The 15,632-nt window shown below is 38.0% G+C and overlaps 2 protein-coding genes across 2 annotated transcripts in view; one reads left to right on the top strand and one right to left on the bottom strand.

Moving 5' to 3' along the window:
• Positions 1 to 15,632, bottom strand: part of LOC144652486 (uncharacterized) — a 93,474-nt gene that overhangs the window by 20,562 nt on the left and 57,280 nt on the right. The gene's annotated exons all lie outside the window — the stretch shown is intronic.
• LOC144647942 (CUB and peptidase domain-containing protein 1-like) lies at positions 2,483 to 7,331 on the top strand. The gene is made up of 4 exons (XM_078507612.1): positions 2,483 to 2,576; positions 5,529 to 5,742; positions 6,115 to 6,388; positions 7,116 to 7,331. Exons 1-4 carry the CDS (start codon positions 2,483 to 2,485, stop codon positions 7,329 to 7,331), a joined length of 798 nt encoding a protein of 265 aa, XP_078363738.1.

Raw genomic sequence — 15,632 nt, forward strand, 5'->3', positions numbered from 1 at the left:
GCAATGGCAAAACATGATTTTGAAACTGCCAGTGAAAAAAGACGTTTTATGTTTGAAAATTATTCTTATTTATAGCAGAACTACCTCGCATCTGTAAGTTTAAAGTAGTTAAGTTGCATCTGTTGTAATTCGGTCGTAAAAACGACAAAGATTTCTTGAAGTATCACGACAGATAATACCAGGGACGAAAAGAAAGAAAATCAAATGCAAGGCAAAAACAACAGAAATACTGCGCCATTTAGTTCGTATATTTTAGCTCCCATTTTTGAAAAAATCCACCCCTCCCCTGCCCTCCCCTCCCCCCACCACCACCACCCGATCCTTTCTTTCTATTTTATTTTAAAGAAATCCCAACACCGCTTTAATTTGCAAAGACAGAAACATGATTAACTTCCGTTAACAGCAGGACCACATTTGACAAACTGCAATTTCTCTTGTTTGAACACCAGCCCAGATCTTTGAAATGGCGATTTGCTAAAAGAGATAGTTAAAAGAAAGAATAGAAACAGGAAACAGGAAGAATATCTAAAACAAGGAATCTTTAAGCGTGTTATCTCTGAAATTTGAAATCTCTAAATTGAGGGGTATCTTAATGGGGGATAATGGAGAAATGAAATTTCCTTTGAATTTTACGTGTATCAGGAATAAAGCTTTTCCTAGAAAATTAAACAAGTAAAGGGTTTAAAAGCTTCTCTCATTACGATCATTTATTAAATTGTAAGTGTGTCACTGGGGATCGTTCGGTCTGGAAGAAAGATCCGGCTCATTTCGGTCATTCATTAACAACGTTAACAATGATTCTAAAAAATCATAATACGTTGTTTATAGAAACAGCAATCAGCGCACTATTGAAGCAAAATAACTTTAAAAATCAGTCACAGATTATCTAGTTTTGAAATCAAATTATTCTTTTGATTTGTACAGAGTGTTGATTAGTACATTCAGCTCGTTGCAATTAAATACGACTTAGTGAATATACTATAGCCGCTTCGCAAAACGTCAATTTCAATAAATCAAATATCAAAAAAAGAAACGCTGTTTTTAGAAAGAGCAATCAGTACACTATTGAAGTAATATGAAATTTTCTATTTGGAATCGTTTGTATTTCTAGCTATTATTACTGATGAACTCTAATTGGAGCTGATTTCGTGTATCTCTACGTTCTTCAGAGCTGTTACTTAAATATATAAAACAGATAAAACAGTCACAAGGAAATTGAAATTTTTAACTTAGGTTGCAATTTGCAGTGTTGGAGAGAATCGAGTTCAGTTTATCATGAACTGAAATCGATTTCGTCCACATGTAACCGGTATCACTTTTCAGATGTTTTTCAGTGCTGATAAGGTTCATTCGTGCTTTTGTTTCCTAAAAACGTTTTGTCCTTTTTGTACTTTTATCTAAACCAATGATCGGCAGGTTCTGCCATTATCATAAATAAGTGCGGACTGAATTATTTTACAGAAACTACAAATACATTGGAAGCAAAGAACAAACAAACAAACGCGTGCAAATAATTATGCTTTTTAAATATTAATTCTAGATTATCTAGCTTTGAAATCAAATTATTCTTGTGATTTGTAAAGAGTGTTGATTTGTATATTCAGCTCGTTTTTAATAAGGTAGCCCATACATAACGAGGATATATAAATATTTTCAAACGACTGTATTTACCATTATTGATTTGGACTTCAGACCACTTCACAAGCAAAAATTGCACACAGTAAAAAGGGTAAGTGGACTGTTACTACAAAACTAGCTTCAATTGTTGGCCGAGGTTAAGTCTCTGGACATTTCTGTTGCGTTGTTGTCGCGGTTTCCGCAAACTCCCCTTTCTACCCGGTATTTACGCGGCACTTAAAAGTAGAAACACTACTGGGTTAACGTGTTCCTTTTCAAAAAATGTACAGTCGAACCCCTATTAAGCGGCCACCCATTAAGCGGCCAGTTACTAAAGTCCCGAAAATATTGTCAGTATAATACTGTAAATAAAACCCCTTTTAAGCGGCCACCCCTATTAAGCGGCCACGGCCACCTTTCTTCCGTCCCGATGAGCGTTCTTCTATTGTTTTTGCCTCTCTTTAGCGGCCAATAACAATGTAATATACGATATTTAAATAAATTTCCAACAAGCTCAGATCGTAACGGCCGATAAAATCATTCAAACACAGGTTTATTGTCGTCTTCATGTGATTTCGTTATTCCTTTTCACCTTATTTTGTATTGAAATAATGTAACCTTCTTAAAAGACCTTATGCTAATTTCTGACAAACCCCTATTTAGCGGCCAACCTCTATTAAGTTGCCATTTCCCCGAGTGTGGCCGCTTAATAGGGGTTCTACTGTATACTCAGTATAAAAACATTTTCAGTTACCACAGACTTTTCTAGATGTCCACATTATTTTTTTTTTCAGTCTTATAGTCGATTCAAAACAGGAGAAGAGACATGACTCCTTTACCTCTTTGTTTTATAATTTCCGTCGCAATGCTTCTCTACAAATCTTCTATTCCTGTCCAAGGAAGAGTTGTAGTTTCCAAAACGCTGCCAGGGATGATAAACGGGACAATGGCTGATGCAGGTAAGAACAGGAAATATTCCTTTAAGCAATAAGATAATTTTCTAACGTAACACAACTTGAAACGCAATTTTTTTATTTTTTTTCTCGCCCTTTTTCCCGAACTTTTTTATTGCTTTATTTACAAAAAGTAATAAAAATTATACAAAAAATCGCTCATAGAAATACAGCAGGCTTAAACAATATGCAAAGTAAAACTACAAAAGTGATTTGCATTTACATTTTTTAAATCAATACTGTGGTTTGCAAGTTGAAAATCAAAATAGCAGAAATGTTTTCGCTTAAATGGAACTGTAAAATTTTCGAATGTAATTGAGTCAGTTCAACTCTGGCTGCAAGACTGATCTAAGTTGTGCTAAAATCCAGCACTGTTTTGTATTGAGGAGTGCGAAGGCTTATTAAACGAGTGGGATAAGAGCGACGGCATAGTTTTGTTATTTCTATGAATAGTGGTCCAGTTTTGTTCAAAGTTACTATGCCAATGTACTGAAGCTATAAACCAGAAATATATATGTGATGCCATCAGGAACTTTCCATCTCAACTTTAAAACGTCAGGCTAATTTTTTCAAGTTCTGCCCTTGTGGCCTGGAAAACAGCAAAAAAAAAAAACATACAACAGCTCTCATCTTCCTTCAACACAATTTGCTTTATATGTTCACCTTGATGTTCATTTCGTGTACGAGCAAGCACTTTTTACTGAAAAGCAGAAAAATGCCCGTAACAGTGTCCCTTTAATAAGTGTGAAAGTTTTGTAAGTCGTGTTAGCAAATTAAAAAAAACACATGATACGACTTAATTTAAATAGACCGATTTAATTTATATGCTTGCTATCTACGGCTCAATATGGCGGCGAAGTCGCTTGCCACAAGTGACGCAAGTGAAACGACTAACAACTTTGAACATGATTTTATTATGTTGTCTTTGGCAAAAAAAAAAATTTATTCTATCGTTGTGTGTCATGTGTCAAGTGTTGAGTTGTTTATTTCAAAGGCGATGATACGAATGAATGAATGAAATACTTTTATTATAGTGTCAGTAGTATTTAGCTTTTAAAAACTAATTGGAGACACTATTTACATTAAAATATATCTAACCCACATAAAGTTCAAAATATTTACACTTAAATTCTAAGAAAAAAAACCGTACTACATAGATAAAAAGATAAATAAATGAATAAATGAATAAATAAATGAGAATAGAATATAAAATTTTAAATTAAAGTAGGTGTAAAATAAATATTGCAATTAAGAATTGAAAATGTAAAAATTTGTTGCAAAATTATAACATTATCCAACACCTTTGAGACTGTAAATTATAGATCACAACCGAACTCTCTTTGGTTAAAATATCGCAAGATTTAAATCACCACCTGTCAGCCTTTGGCCTCGTTGGATTTAGGTTACGTCATACCTTAGCTTAAATAAAAAAAAATAATGATGATTCACTTTATTTGAGGGTCAAAGTATTTAGCACTGCTGTGCTAATTAAGGACACTGTAAATATATAAACATACAATTATCCGGTATACATAAACGTGATAAAAATCCCAACTAGTACTGGCTTATTTATTTTTATTTTTAAACAGATTTTATCGAAATGAATTAAGATAGCGATGCGCTTTACGAGTTGATTCTAGCATTTTTTACAAGATTATAGCCGTTGTAAAAAGCTGTTTCAGAAAGTCTTTCGATTGAAGTGAGGTTGTAAGCTCCTGAGGGTCTTAAATGGATCGCCAGTTTATCGTTAAGGTAACACTGCTTGCTAATGTTTTAACTAGATATATCGTTTATTAGCTAAATAGTCTCCTCTAGAAGAGTTTTTTATCTTCTGTGCTTTGACTTTTTATTTTCGTTTGGCATCTCTGAAGTATGGAGAAAACAATTTTTTTTTCAGGACACATGAAATGTTCTTTTCGTTTTTAGGAAGCTTAAACCATATGATTCGTAACGTTTACGAAGCATTCTAAGAAAGCTATTGCAGAATTGCAGGCTAGTTAAAATCTTTCGAAGAGCGACACGATTAATATCAGCTTCTGCAAGTCAAAATTAACTGAGTCAACAAGAAACTACATAAAAGAAGAACAAAATACACCAGGTTAATTTAAAAAAAGCGACTAAGACGATGTAAAACGAAAGAGGGTTATCTTATTTGATGAGTTCTCTTAGATTTGAAAAGTAGCAATGTCTATCATTCTTAAAAACAGCAATTGATCCTGATCGAGAGTTTCCTTTATTATTGTGAATGTCACTCTACAATATAACGCAACTTTTATCAAGCTACAAAAGGAGTTTTAATTTTATTTTTTAGTTGACGAAAGACGTTCTCATGAGGAATAACGTATTTGGGGTTACATTAGGTTTACGCTTTTCAATTTTCGATATCTTTCTAGTGTCTTCAGCCAGCGAAGTCCCCAGCGAGCAATAACAAGACGCGGAAAGCAATCAATTTAATTTATAAATGAACTCCAATAAGTGACACGAGACACTAGCACAAAGGGCTAGATTTTGAATTGTGGATTTTTGACGTTGTATTGAAGATTTCAAACTTTCTTATCTTTCACTTGCATACCTTAAAGTCTTCAAACTGACAAAGTATGAGCAAAATCGATTTTTTTTTTTTGGCTGTAACCACATTTTTAGAATTTTCTTCGGTTTTTACCGACATTTACTATTAAAAACCTTTTTCCCACTTTGAACTCTCGTTTGTGTCGGAGATAAAATAGCTCGAAGTATCATCTAAGCGAAGAGTAGCTGGTTAATTACGTCACTGACAATTCAAGTTTTGAGATTCGGTAATGCAAAGTGTGTCTTTGTTGCTTACTTCAACGGCACTGGTTGATCAGTGTGGTGTAGAATTGTCCAAAAGAATCGTCTAAGCGAAGAGTGGTTTGTTAATTTTCTCACTGATTATCTTCATGACTTACACATTGTCTTTTATTTCTACCACTCTGACAGCGCTGGTTGATCAGTGCGGTGTGAAATTGTCCAAAAGAATCGTGGGTGGGCAACACGCCAGCCCAGGAGAATGGCGCTGGCACGTGCAACTCGACGTTGGGAACTACGGGTTATATGGCGGCGATCACGTGTGCAGCGGAGCCCTTTTGACTCCACAGTGGGTGATAACCGCTAAACATTGCATTGAAAATTATATATACAATATCTGGGTGACGTGAGTAGCTTGATTCTCTCTTTATCACGAACGTGACATTTTAAGGGCTTACTTTAAACTCTTCTTTTGTTGTCCCAGTAACTGACTTGACTCATTGTGAAAAGATGGGTTCTCTTTCTTCAGACAAAATATCAAACTTGAAATTGAATGCCAATGTTATCGTCTTCGTCTTCGTCTTCGTCATCATCATCGTCATCATTATAGTCATCTTCATCATCATCTTCATCTCCATCTTCATCTTCATCTTCATTATAGATGTTAATCAGTGTCCATAATTTTAGAGAACTAGTATTTTATGCAAGAGAAATGTGTTTTCCATGGAAACAGTCATCGTTAACATCAATGTTCTCTTCCTATTTTCCCCTCTATCAGACTTGGAGGACACACTCGTTCTACAAAAAGGGGAAAAGAACAATTCCGTTCCGTCGTTCTCTACGCGCGGTGGAAAAATTATGACTTGGCACTGTTAAAACTGAGAAAGCCCGCTACTATCAACGATCACGTGGGTACCATCTGCTTGCCCGAGTCCACCGGAAAACTGCCGGTCAAAACAGTCCTCTGGGAAACTGGCTGGGGTAGAATTTCCCACGGAGCCCGGCCGTCAGACGTGTTAAAAGAGTTGGAGGTTGTCATAGTAGAACATTGGGTAGGTATCATATACTGGTATTTGGAAACCACAATGACCTTGAGCCAAAATCAGCTTCTAAAAATTTTTTTTTATTCCTCGTTGGTTTTGTGGTGAGGGTTATGGATCAAAAAATATAGATTTAGGCAAGCCTTAAAGCGGAGCTTCGAATTCCCACGCTCCCCGGCCCATATTTAAGATGATACCATTATACGTTTGGGGGAGATGTCAATGAATACAACCAAATAATTCAAAGCTGACAGCACCTTCTTGAAATTGGATTTCCTATCGTTCACGTCGAAGTTCAAAGCTTCTATTTCGTTTTAACTTTTGCTAAATGCTCGCTATGAAACTTAATGGTTGGAAAGAATTTGTTTCTATCTAAATGACAAAACTATATCTTCATTGCAACCAAGTTTATCTCCCCGGCGTTATAAATTAAAGTTACAATCAAACGAGATCTTATCTAATCTCAAGGTATTCGGGACGTGGGGTAGGGTTAAGGGGTTAGGATTAAGGGGTTAGGGTTAGGGTTAGGGTTACCAGCAAATCATGAATTTGGGGGGAGGGAAATCCTGTAATGGACTCGCGCTTTTAGGAGTACCTGCGAAATTCTGCGGAAACCGAAATAAGACCGTTCATCTTGAAATCTGCGCTTTTATGTTGGTTTTGTAGGTTTGTTGTAAGAGGATTGCAAATTGTGTCAAAGCTGTTATTTGTTCTGTTTTTTTTTTTTTTTCATTGTCAGCGATATAGTTTTATTACCACCTCTACAAAAGGACACGGAACTTGCCGCGGAGACTCGGGTGGACCAGTGGTGCATGAACGAAACGGCCGGTGGTATTTAGAGGGCGTTCACAGCTGGGGGCGTGATACTTGTGCTCAGCCTGGCCAGTACGATGGACAGGTTGCTGTGCGACCCTTTGTCAAGGCGATCAAAAATTTCATCCAAAATAACTCATAATGTAAAGTGAATCACAAAATGATTATAACGTCCTTGATCATTAAAGAGGATGATACCCATTAAATGAATATTATTTTGTTTCTTTATTTTTAAACTGTAATTTAAGGTGGCTCGACCCGGTATTTTTCTTGGGATACCTTCTATCTTTGAACCCCTCATACCATTGTCAGTGACATATCCATTATATCACATGGATTACATATAGATTGAACTGCAATATGATATCAATTTTTTGGAGATCGGAATTAATATTACATGTCAATGACGTCACAGTTGTTTCAGCTCTGAAACGAATTTTAGCCCTTATCCGCGTTTTTCTCTCACAACCCTCTACGCTACGTATACCTTGGGCCTTCTGCTCTGCGAAGTTTCATTAAAATCTACAAGAGGAATAATTTTAAGATATCTCCGAATTTCTATCGAGACGGTATAATTTATGCGTATACTAAAGATAAGACTTCATATAAAGAAATTTGCTACTTCTTTGTTGTTTATAGTTCCTAGTTCCCCAACAGAAAAAATTTCATAGTTTGTAGATCACAAGTTGAGACCGTTGATATCAGAGATAACATCGTACGTTAAAGACACCAACGACTTTTTGAGGAAGATGATGGATATGATGCTAGTCCATTACAGGATTACCAGTACTCCTAGCTTGTTAACAGGCTCGTTGGTGGGGTGGAGAATGAAAAAAGGCAGAAAGACGGCCAGGTAGCCTGTTCACATGCCACATTATTCCTTCATCAATAACATTTTATTCAGCTGTCTTTCCCAGGAACACAACCCAATTGCCCCAACCAGGGCACGAACCCATACTGTTTAACCCAGTCTGACTCCAGCAGGGTAATCATTAGGCACCACGCCTCCACCAACCCATAGCACTGGTGTGGAGTTTACCTTTACATGAAAGTTATTAAGGTTAATCATTCTAGGACCATCTCAGGGTGTCAAAGCCTTTATATTATTGCATAATTCAAGGTGTCTTGAGGCGATTTTAGGCGACTTTAGGCGACTTAAGGCGACTTAAGGCGACTTAAGGCGACTTAAGGCGACTTAAGGCGACTTAAGGCGACTTAAGGCGACTTTAGGTCCCAGAGTAGGCCTTTCCTAAGCTTTCAACGTCCCAGAATCTCTTCTCCGTTTGAAAAAGACTCACCCGATATGACCAAATTGGAAACAACATTCTATTCGTTCTGTGAATTGTTGGTGGGTCCAGAGAGCAGCCATCCCAGCTTACTTTTAACGGCAGTGGGACCAAAATCTCCCCGAATAGATTCGCCTGTCACAAAGTCTCAGTAATGATCTGAACCAATCAAGATGTCGATCGAATTTGGACTCTCAGCACTGTCAGCTAACTCTAATTCTTGTAAATGCGGATGAACTTGTAGGTTAAACCTTTCCGTCAGCGGTGAGCAAATAATCTGGAAATTGAGCGCTGTAATTGCAACATGTTCATTGTCGATGGTTCGAATCGGCAAAGTGACGACTTTACACCTTTGTTTTCGATAAGTGTCATCACCGAACGTATTTAGATGCAAAGTTTCGATGTTCGTCGACTTCAGACCCAACTTAGTTCTTAATCGTCGGCAATGTAGGATCGCTGACTGCCGCCATCCAACAGAATCCGCACATTCATCGATTTGCTCTGATCTTTATTGGTTGATACAGCTGTAGCGGTTTGCAACAAAACGCTTTCCTTGCTAGTCGACGTCGCAGTTGTTAACTGAGTTGTTGGGGTTTCTGCATTAGCCGTGTTGACTCTCGTTGCGTTAACATGATTTTGGACTTGTGTCTCTGGTTCGCTTTGAGGTGAATTTTCCTTAGGAGTTGGTGGCTGAGAATTCAGTGGTTCACCGGGTGATTGTGCTTGACAAATCGATTGATGATGCCTTCGCTTGCAACTTCGAATTCTACAACTCTTGTCGCATTGATCAACTAAATGTCCCTTCTTCAAACACATAAAACACCTTTTGTCGCGTCTACGAATGTCTCTCCTGGCGTTGATATCTGTTACCTTGTTGCAAGACGCTGAGAAATGTCTTTCAGTGCAGTAAACACATTTTGGAACAGTCGACTCTGTTTTTGAAGTGGCACCAAAAAAGGTTCCAGCTGTCGGTAACGGAGGTTTTGGGGAGGTGGACGAATAACTTGCTCGGTTCTCGAGCAAGGAGTTGATTTCCCAAACGTCTTGAGACGTATTTCTTGCCACTTTTCGGAAGGAAGTTTCGCCATAATGATTGGAATGAGCAATCTGCCGTATTGATCCGACTTGACTCCCAGAGCTTCAAGTCCCCTGATGTTAACGCTAATTTTGTCGTACAGAAAACGAAGTTGGCCTGTTTTATCCACCAAACAGATGTTAAGTTTAAGAAGCTCTTCCATATGAGCGGAAATAAGCTGTTGCGGTTTGCCAAATCTCTTTTTTTTTTAAGATGTCCACTGCCGAGTCGTAGTTTTCCTCTGTTATAGGCAAACTTTCGAATTCAATCGCGCGTGATGCACTACCTTCTTATAACGAAACTAGATAACTGAACTTGTCGACGTTTATCAACCCAGGATTAGAGTGAACTGCACTTTCGAACGTGTCCCAGAAGGTGCGAAATTGTGTTACTTCTCCTTTGAACCTACGCAGTGGCAGCTTTGGCAATTTTGTTCGAGCAGCTGTCGGAGTTTCTGTTCCAGTTCCAGAGTTTCCCAGATGTAGTTGTGGACTCGCTGAATACGATCCAGGTGATGGAGGAGGAATGTAAATGGCGTTGGTTCCTTGAGCGAGGTTAGAGGGTCCACTTAAACTAGGTAGGTTTTTGGGCGTTGTTCCTTGTGAAATAGCGTCGATCGTATCGATTACACGCGCATTTTTAAATCTTCAACGAATTCAATTTCCTCTTCGATATCCTCCACCTTGCATACCGCAATGATTTTCTTCTCGAGTTGATGAATCAATTCTAATTTCCCCTTTAGAACCTCTTCGATTCGCGCCAACCGATTCCTTGTCTTTTCCTCGAGTGGATAAGCATCATGTAAAATAGTTTCGGTCTTTCCGATGAGTTTTGTAACTACTCCCTTGGTGCCCGCACGAGTTGCGCGTAGTCTTTGAAGTTGATCACCTTTTGGAAGTTGATCTTCCTTTGTAGGTTGATCTTCTTCTGTCATGTTCTCCCCAATGTCGTGAATCACAGCCCCACGTTGGGCGCTATGTCATAAACTGCAACCTTTTGTAATTGAATTGATTCGTTTATTCCTTTATTCGTCCTATATACACAATTTCGTCTCGTAGCTTCGTATCTCTCGATCTCGCACGTATCGCTTCGAAAATGGACTGATTAAAGTCTATTGTACATGCCGCTTATCACAAGGTTCACGTGTCAATCACTTACAACTGTACAAACAAAACAAGTACATGTATCTCATTACACAGATTGCGAAACTGTCCACCATGGGGTGTTTACGACGAATTTAACAATAATTGTAAATATTACAAAAGTGATACGGAGTTTATAGGAAACAGCAATCAGTATACTATTAGAGATATATGAAACTTTCTCTTTGGAATCGTTTGTATATCTGGCTATTATTAATGTTGAACTATTATTGGATCTGATTTCGTGTGTCTCTGCGTTCTTTTCCTTTTTGTTTATATACCGTATTTATTCGATTAAGCGCCCTGGGCGCTTATTAAATTTTTGGACCTTGAGAGTGGGCGCTTATTCGAGGCTGGGCGCTTATTAAATTTTCAGCAAGTAGTAAGTTTATTTTACAACAAAACGATGAATAATAATAAAATGTGAAGATGTACCAAAGCAGAATTTTACAGTGCGACACGCCTTACCGTGGCCACCCAACAAACTTTTTTACAAGTGTGCTCTCTCTCTCTCTCGTATTATCTGTTTGATGAACACGCCTCCTTGCAAAGTTGTATACGATCAAACAGATACTTGTTACATCGTATTTATCAACAAAACGCAGTGAAAACGTAAAATATTACAAGATGACACTTGTAAAAAAGTTTGTTGGGTGGTTACGGTAAGGCGTGTCGCACTGTTACTGTTCATTTAAGAGCACAGGTTTCCTACGGTCAAACATATGTCGGTAAGAGTCCTTAAATGGATTTCGCTCATACTCTTACCATGGGTAGGCCTTAATATAAAATAAATCACAGTATACTTTGTTTGGCTAAATATCGATTTGTTTTCGAGAAAATCGATAATTCTAAAATCCAGCAAAATTGACGCTTTCGGAGCTCAAAATTTATGCCGAGTTTGTTAGCTTCGCGTCGAAAAATAAAGCATCAAATTAGTACATCAAATTAGTACGTCGAAAGCAATTTCTGCTCTTAAAGTCCTTTTATTTACAAAATATAATTAAGTTTATTCGACACACTTTTGATTTAATTCAAAATAGGTCAAACTTATCGCTTTATTTAAGTATGAGCGAAGCGAAATAAATGGCCGAAAATTTGGTGTTAGACAGATAAATGATTGTTCTTTTCGATACTAAAAGTATTTCCTGGAGAAATGATTTAGTGCGATGCTTTCAGATCTCAAAGTTGCTTAAAATTCGTTAATTTAACCGACCGTGACATTGTTGATCTTATCAACATTATGTAAACATTCCACGCAAAGGTTAATTTTCCCCATGTGAACTTCAACTGAGTAAAATAAAAACATAGACTTGCTTACCGTGGTGTTCGCTGATATGTTGTAAATCCTGTTTTCCTCATTTACGACAAAACCTAAGCCCTCGGCGAAGCTGTTATCCAATTTTCTTGACGCGCCATTTGTAACTGATTTCCACGTCTTGAAGTGACAGTTCTTTTCCATGCATTCTTGAAAACAGTCCTGAGTCTTAACTGATCAGTGTAAACAGGAATACGAAGTACTTTGCTTTAAATCAACTTAAAGCTTAGCAGCAGTGGTAGATAAATCGATACGGCCGGCGAATCTTCGTTTCGAAAACCGCCATTTGAGATTTGTCGGCCCTTTGTCCTGCGGTATGCAGATAATTAATTCACACTTGAGTAACTTCCGGCACATGAAATCGACAACCACCGTGACCAGATAGCACCCTCCTTTTCGAAATATTGGTCGAGGCACTATTTTTATCATTTTAACATAAGCTCTCAATGAAGAACTTTTGGGCTGAACTTGTAATAAAGTTTCACTTCAGTTAGCCACCGTTCGAGAGAGTTGTTAAATGGTTGCATGAAATCCGGGTGGAAAGTTCTTCTGTTGCGTTGCTTCGCTTTGTTTCATATTTTTTATCCAGTTCTTACCCTTGTTCAAATTCTTGTCCCTTCTTCAGTGGAAAATTTGAAACGACGTTAAAATCCCTATAAGACGGAGATCTCTTTTAGACGAACTGAGTTGGAGCCGGTCCCGAAGGTACCCGTTTCAGAGAGAGTTGGCTGTACACAAAGCCTTAGATGGCGTCGTTGGATCCGTCTCCCGTGAATGTCAGTTAAAAATATATATTCCGCTGTGTAGTCTAGCCTGTAAACAAGCTCTCCTTCTTTCTCCTGTGGAGGATTGGGCGAAATAAAAGCGGGAATGAAAGGTGGGGAAGGGGTGGGGAAAAAAGGGACCATATATCATGTATATGCAGTTGTAATACCAGTCACGGTAAACAATTTATAATAAAACGCTGAACATTTATGACTGTATAAAAAATTATTGGTGTAAAAATTAAGGAAAGGGTGCTTTTCACTTCATTAGATTAAGCTAGGTGAAGAAAAGTACACGTAATCAGAAGTTTGTTATGGACTTCTGACGTGATGCCATATTTTGTATTTATTTCTGCAAAGTACAACAAAGCATTTATACCAAAGTAGCATTATTATAAAAAATGTGCATAATTACAGTTGAGCATTATATCGGACAAAAAACAAGCATTGTTAGAAGCATAACATTCCCTTTTTACCAGCGTAATTGGAAGGGCCTCTGGTATTCAGTTAGAAAGAACTTGCATTCAAAAGATACCGCGTTCTAGAAACAAGTCACCCCGTTTTGGCTGCTGATATTTTGGAACTTTTGTGTGTTCAAAATACCATATCTCGTTCTAGATATCGTCTGATATTGAAAATCCCGTTCTAGATCGGGAACCTAAAACCACGACCTCATTGGACGGCACAGAGCCGTTTTTGGGGAATACCCCAGCTTCGACAACTCCTTCCTAATAAAGTTCGCCTATTGAATTGAGAATTAAGGTGATTATAAAGTTATTACTTTATATCTCTTGTTGTTTGGAAACTTGAGTCGTATTATAATTATAACCGTCTTATTTATGAAGGAATAGACTGCGGATAATATTTGAAACTTAAACCGTTTTCCCCTAATAGCTTCCAAATCAACTCAAAAACACACCGGAAAACAGGTTTAAAAACAAAATATTTATATAATGACTATGATATTTTTAAAACATCTGGGTTCCCTGACGGCGAGGCGCTTGTCCCTCCCCGCAAGCTCTGGCGGGGGGCACCTTCCCTTGTTTACGCCGGACCCCAACAGAATATATACATGGTCATATTTTTTAACATTCACGGAAGACGGATCCAACGATAACATCTTAGATTTTGCTTTCACCTGTTTTGCCTTGACCTAATCAAGAACTTGGACAAAGGTAAGAACAAAAAAAAAACTATAAAGCGAAGCAACGCAACAGAAGAACCTTAGACCCGGGAGTTAAAAGCGCTGTCATGCAACTATTTAGCAACTTTCACAAACGGTAGCTACCTAAATTACATGTTCAGCCCAAAAGTTTTTCATTTAGAGCTTATATTAATATAGCAATAATATGGTGCCTCAACCAATACTATACCAAAACGCAGGGTGCTATCTGGGATCTGGTCACGGCGGTTGTCGATTTCATGTGCCGGAAGTTACGCAAGTGTGAAATACATTATCTGCACACCGCATGACAAAGGGCCGACAAATCTCAGTTTTCGAAAAGAAGATTTGCCGGCCGAATCGATTTATCAACCACTGCTACTATCCGGAACGTTTCGGTCCGATTTTTGGATAGGATATGCCTTCTAATTACACGGATAGGATAGGCCTTCTGTTTACACGGGGCCGTTCTGGAACCGGTGCGGGACGGAACCAAAACTGGACCTGCTATTTTGCAGGTCAAGTTATGGAACCGTTCCGGACCGGTTCCAGAACCGTCCTGTGTAAACACATGGATCGGTGCCAAACGCTTCCGTGTAAACAGAGGCCGATCCGGTCCGGTCCAGTTCGGAACGGCTCCGGTCCGGTCCCGTGTAAACGTAGCCTAGCTGGTTAGAGTATAAAATGACTGAAAAAACGGCAAGGACAGGACTAACACCAGGTGTCCGTCTTATAGAGATCTTCAATAAGGGAGAGTTGACTCTACAACTGTTTTGCCTTAGCCTACACTCTTTTTTTTTTATAAGAATCTAGTTTATAAGAATATCGAGGCTGAAATTGGCGAATTTTTAAGAATATTTTAAGAATAAACCTAAGGCTGAGATTTTTGAAAAGAATATAGTTTTGAGTTGAAGATTTGTAAATACAATACAATTAAATATGTTTTTAGTTGAAACAAAATCAGGTATTTTCATTTCTGTCACTTTATCTTTGTGAGGAATGCTTTGTTTAAAGCCAAAACGGCCAGGCTGCAACCAAAAGCAATGTTACATGTGCACAATATAACACGAAACAATTCTGGACACCAAACACTTGTAATTGATTACCCAATACCTTCTCAAACGGAAATGTCAAACAATATTATCTAAGAATGTTTATAAGAATATTTCAGCCTAAAATCGGCAGAAAAATAAGAATATTCAGCCTGGGTCGGAAAAACTGTATTCTTATAAAAAAAAAAGAGTGTAATCAAGAATTTGAACAAGGGTAAGAACTGGATAAAAAATATGCAGCAAAGCGAAGCAACGCAACAGAAGAACTTTCGACCCGGAAGTTAAAAGCGCTTTCATGCAACCATTTAACAACCATTTAACAACTCTCTCAGCCCAAAAGTTTTTCATTGAGAGCTTATGTTAAAATGATAAAAATAGTGCCTCAACCAATCACCAAAAAGCAGGGTGCTTTCTGGTCACGGTGGTTGTCGATTTCATGTGCCGGAAGTTACTCAAGTGTGAATTAATTATCTGCATACCGCAGGACAAAGGGCCGACAAATCTCAAATGGCGGTTTTCGAAACGAAGATTCGCCGGCCGTATCGATTTATCTACCACTGCTGCTAAGCTTTAAGTTGATTTAAAGCAAAGTACTTCGTATTCCTGTTTACACTGATCAGTTAAGACTCAGGACTGTTTTCAAGAAT

The sequence above is a fragment of the Oculina patagonica genome, chromosome 4, assembly GCF_052425735.1.
Source record: "Oculina patagonica isolate OP01 chromosome 4, crgOcupat, whole genome shotgun sequence".
NCBI lineage: Eukaryota > Metazoa > Cnidaria > Anthozoa > Scleractinia > Oculinidae > Oculina > Oculina patagonica.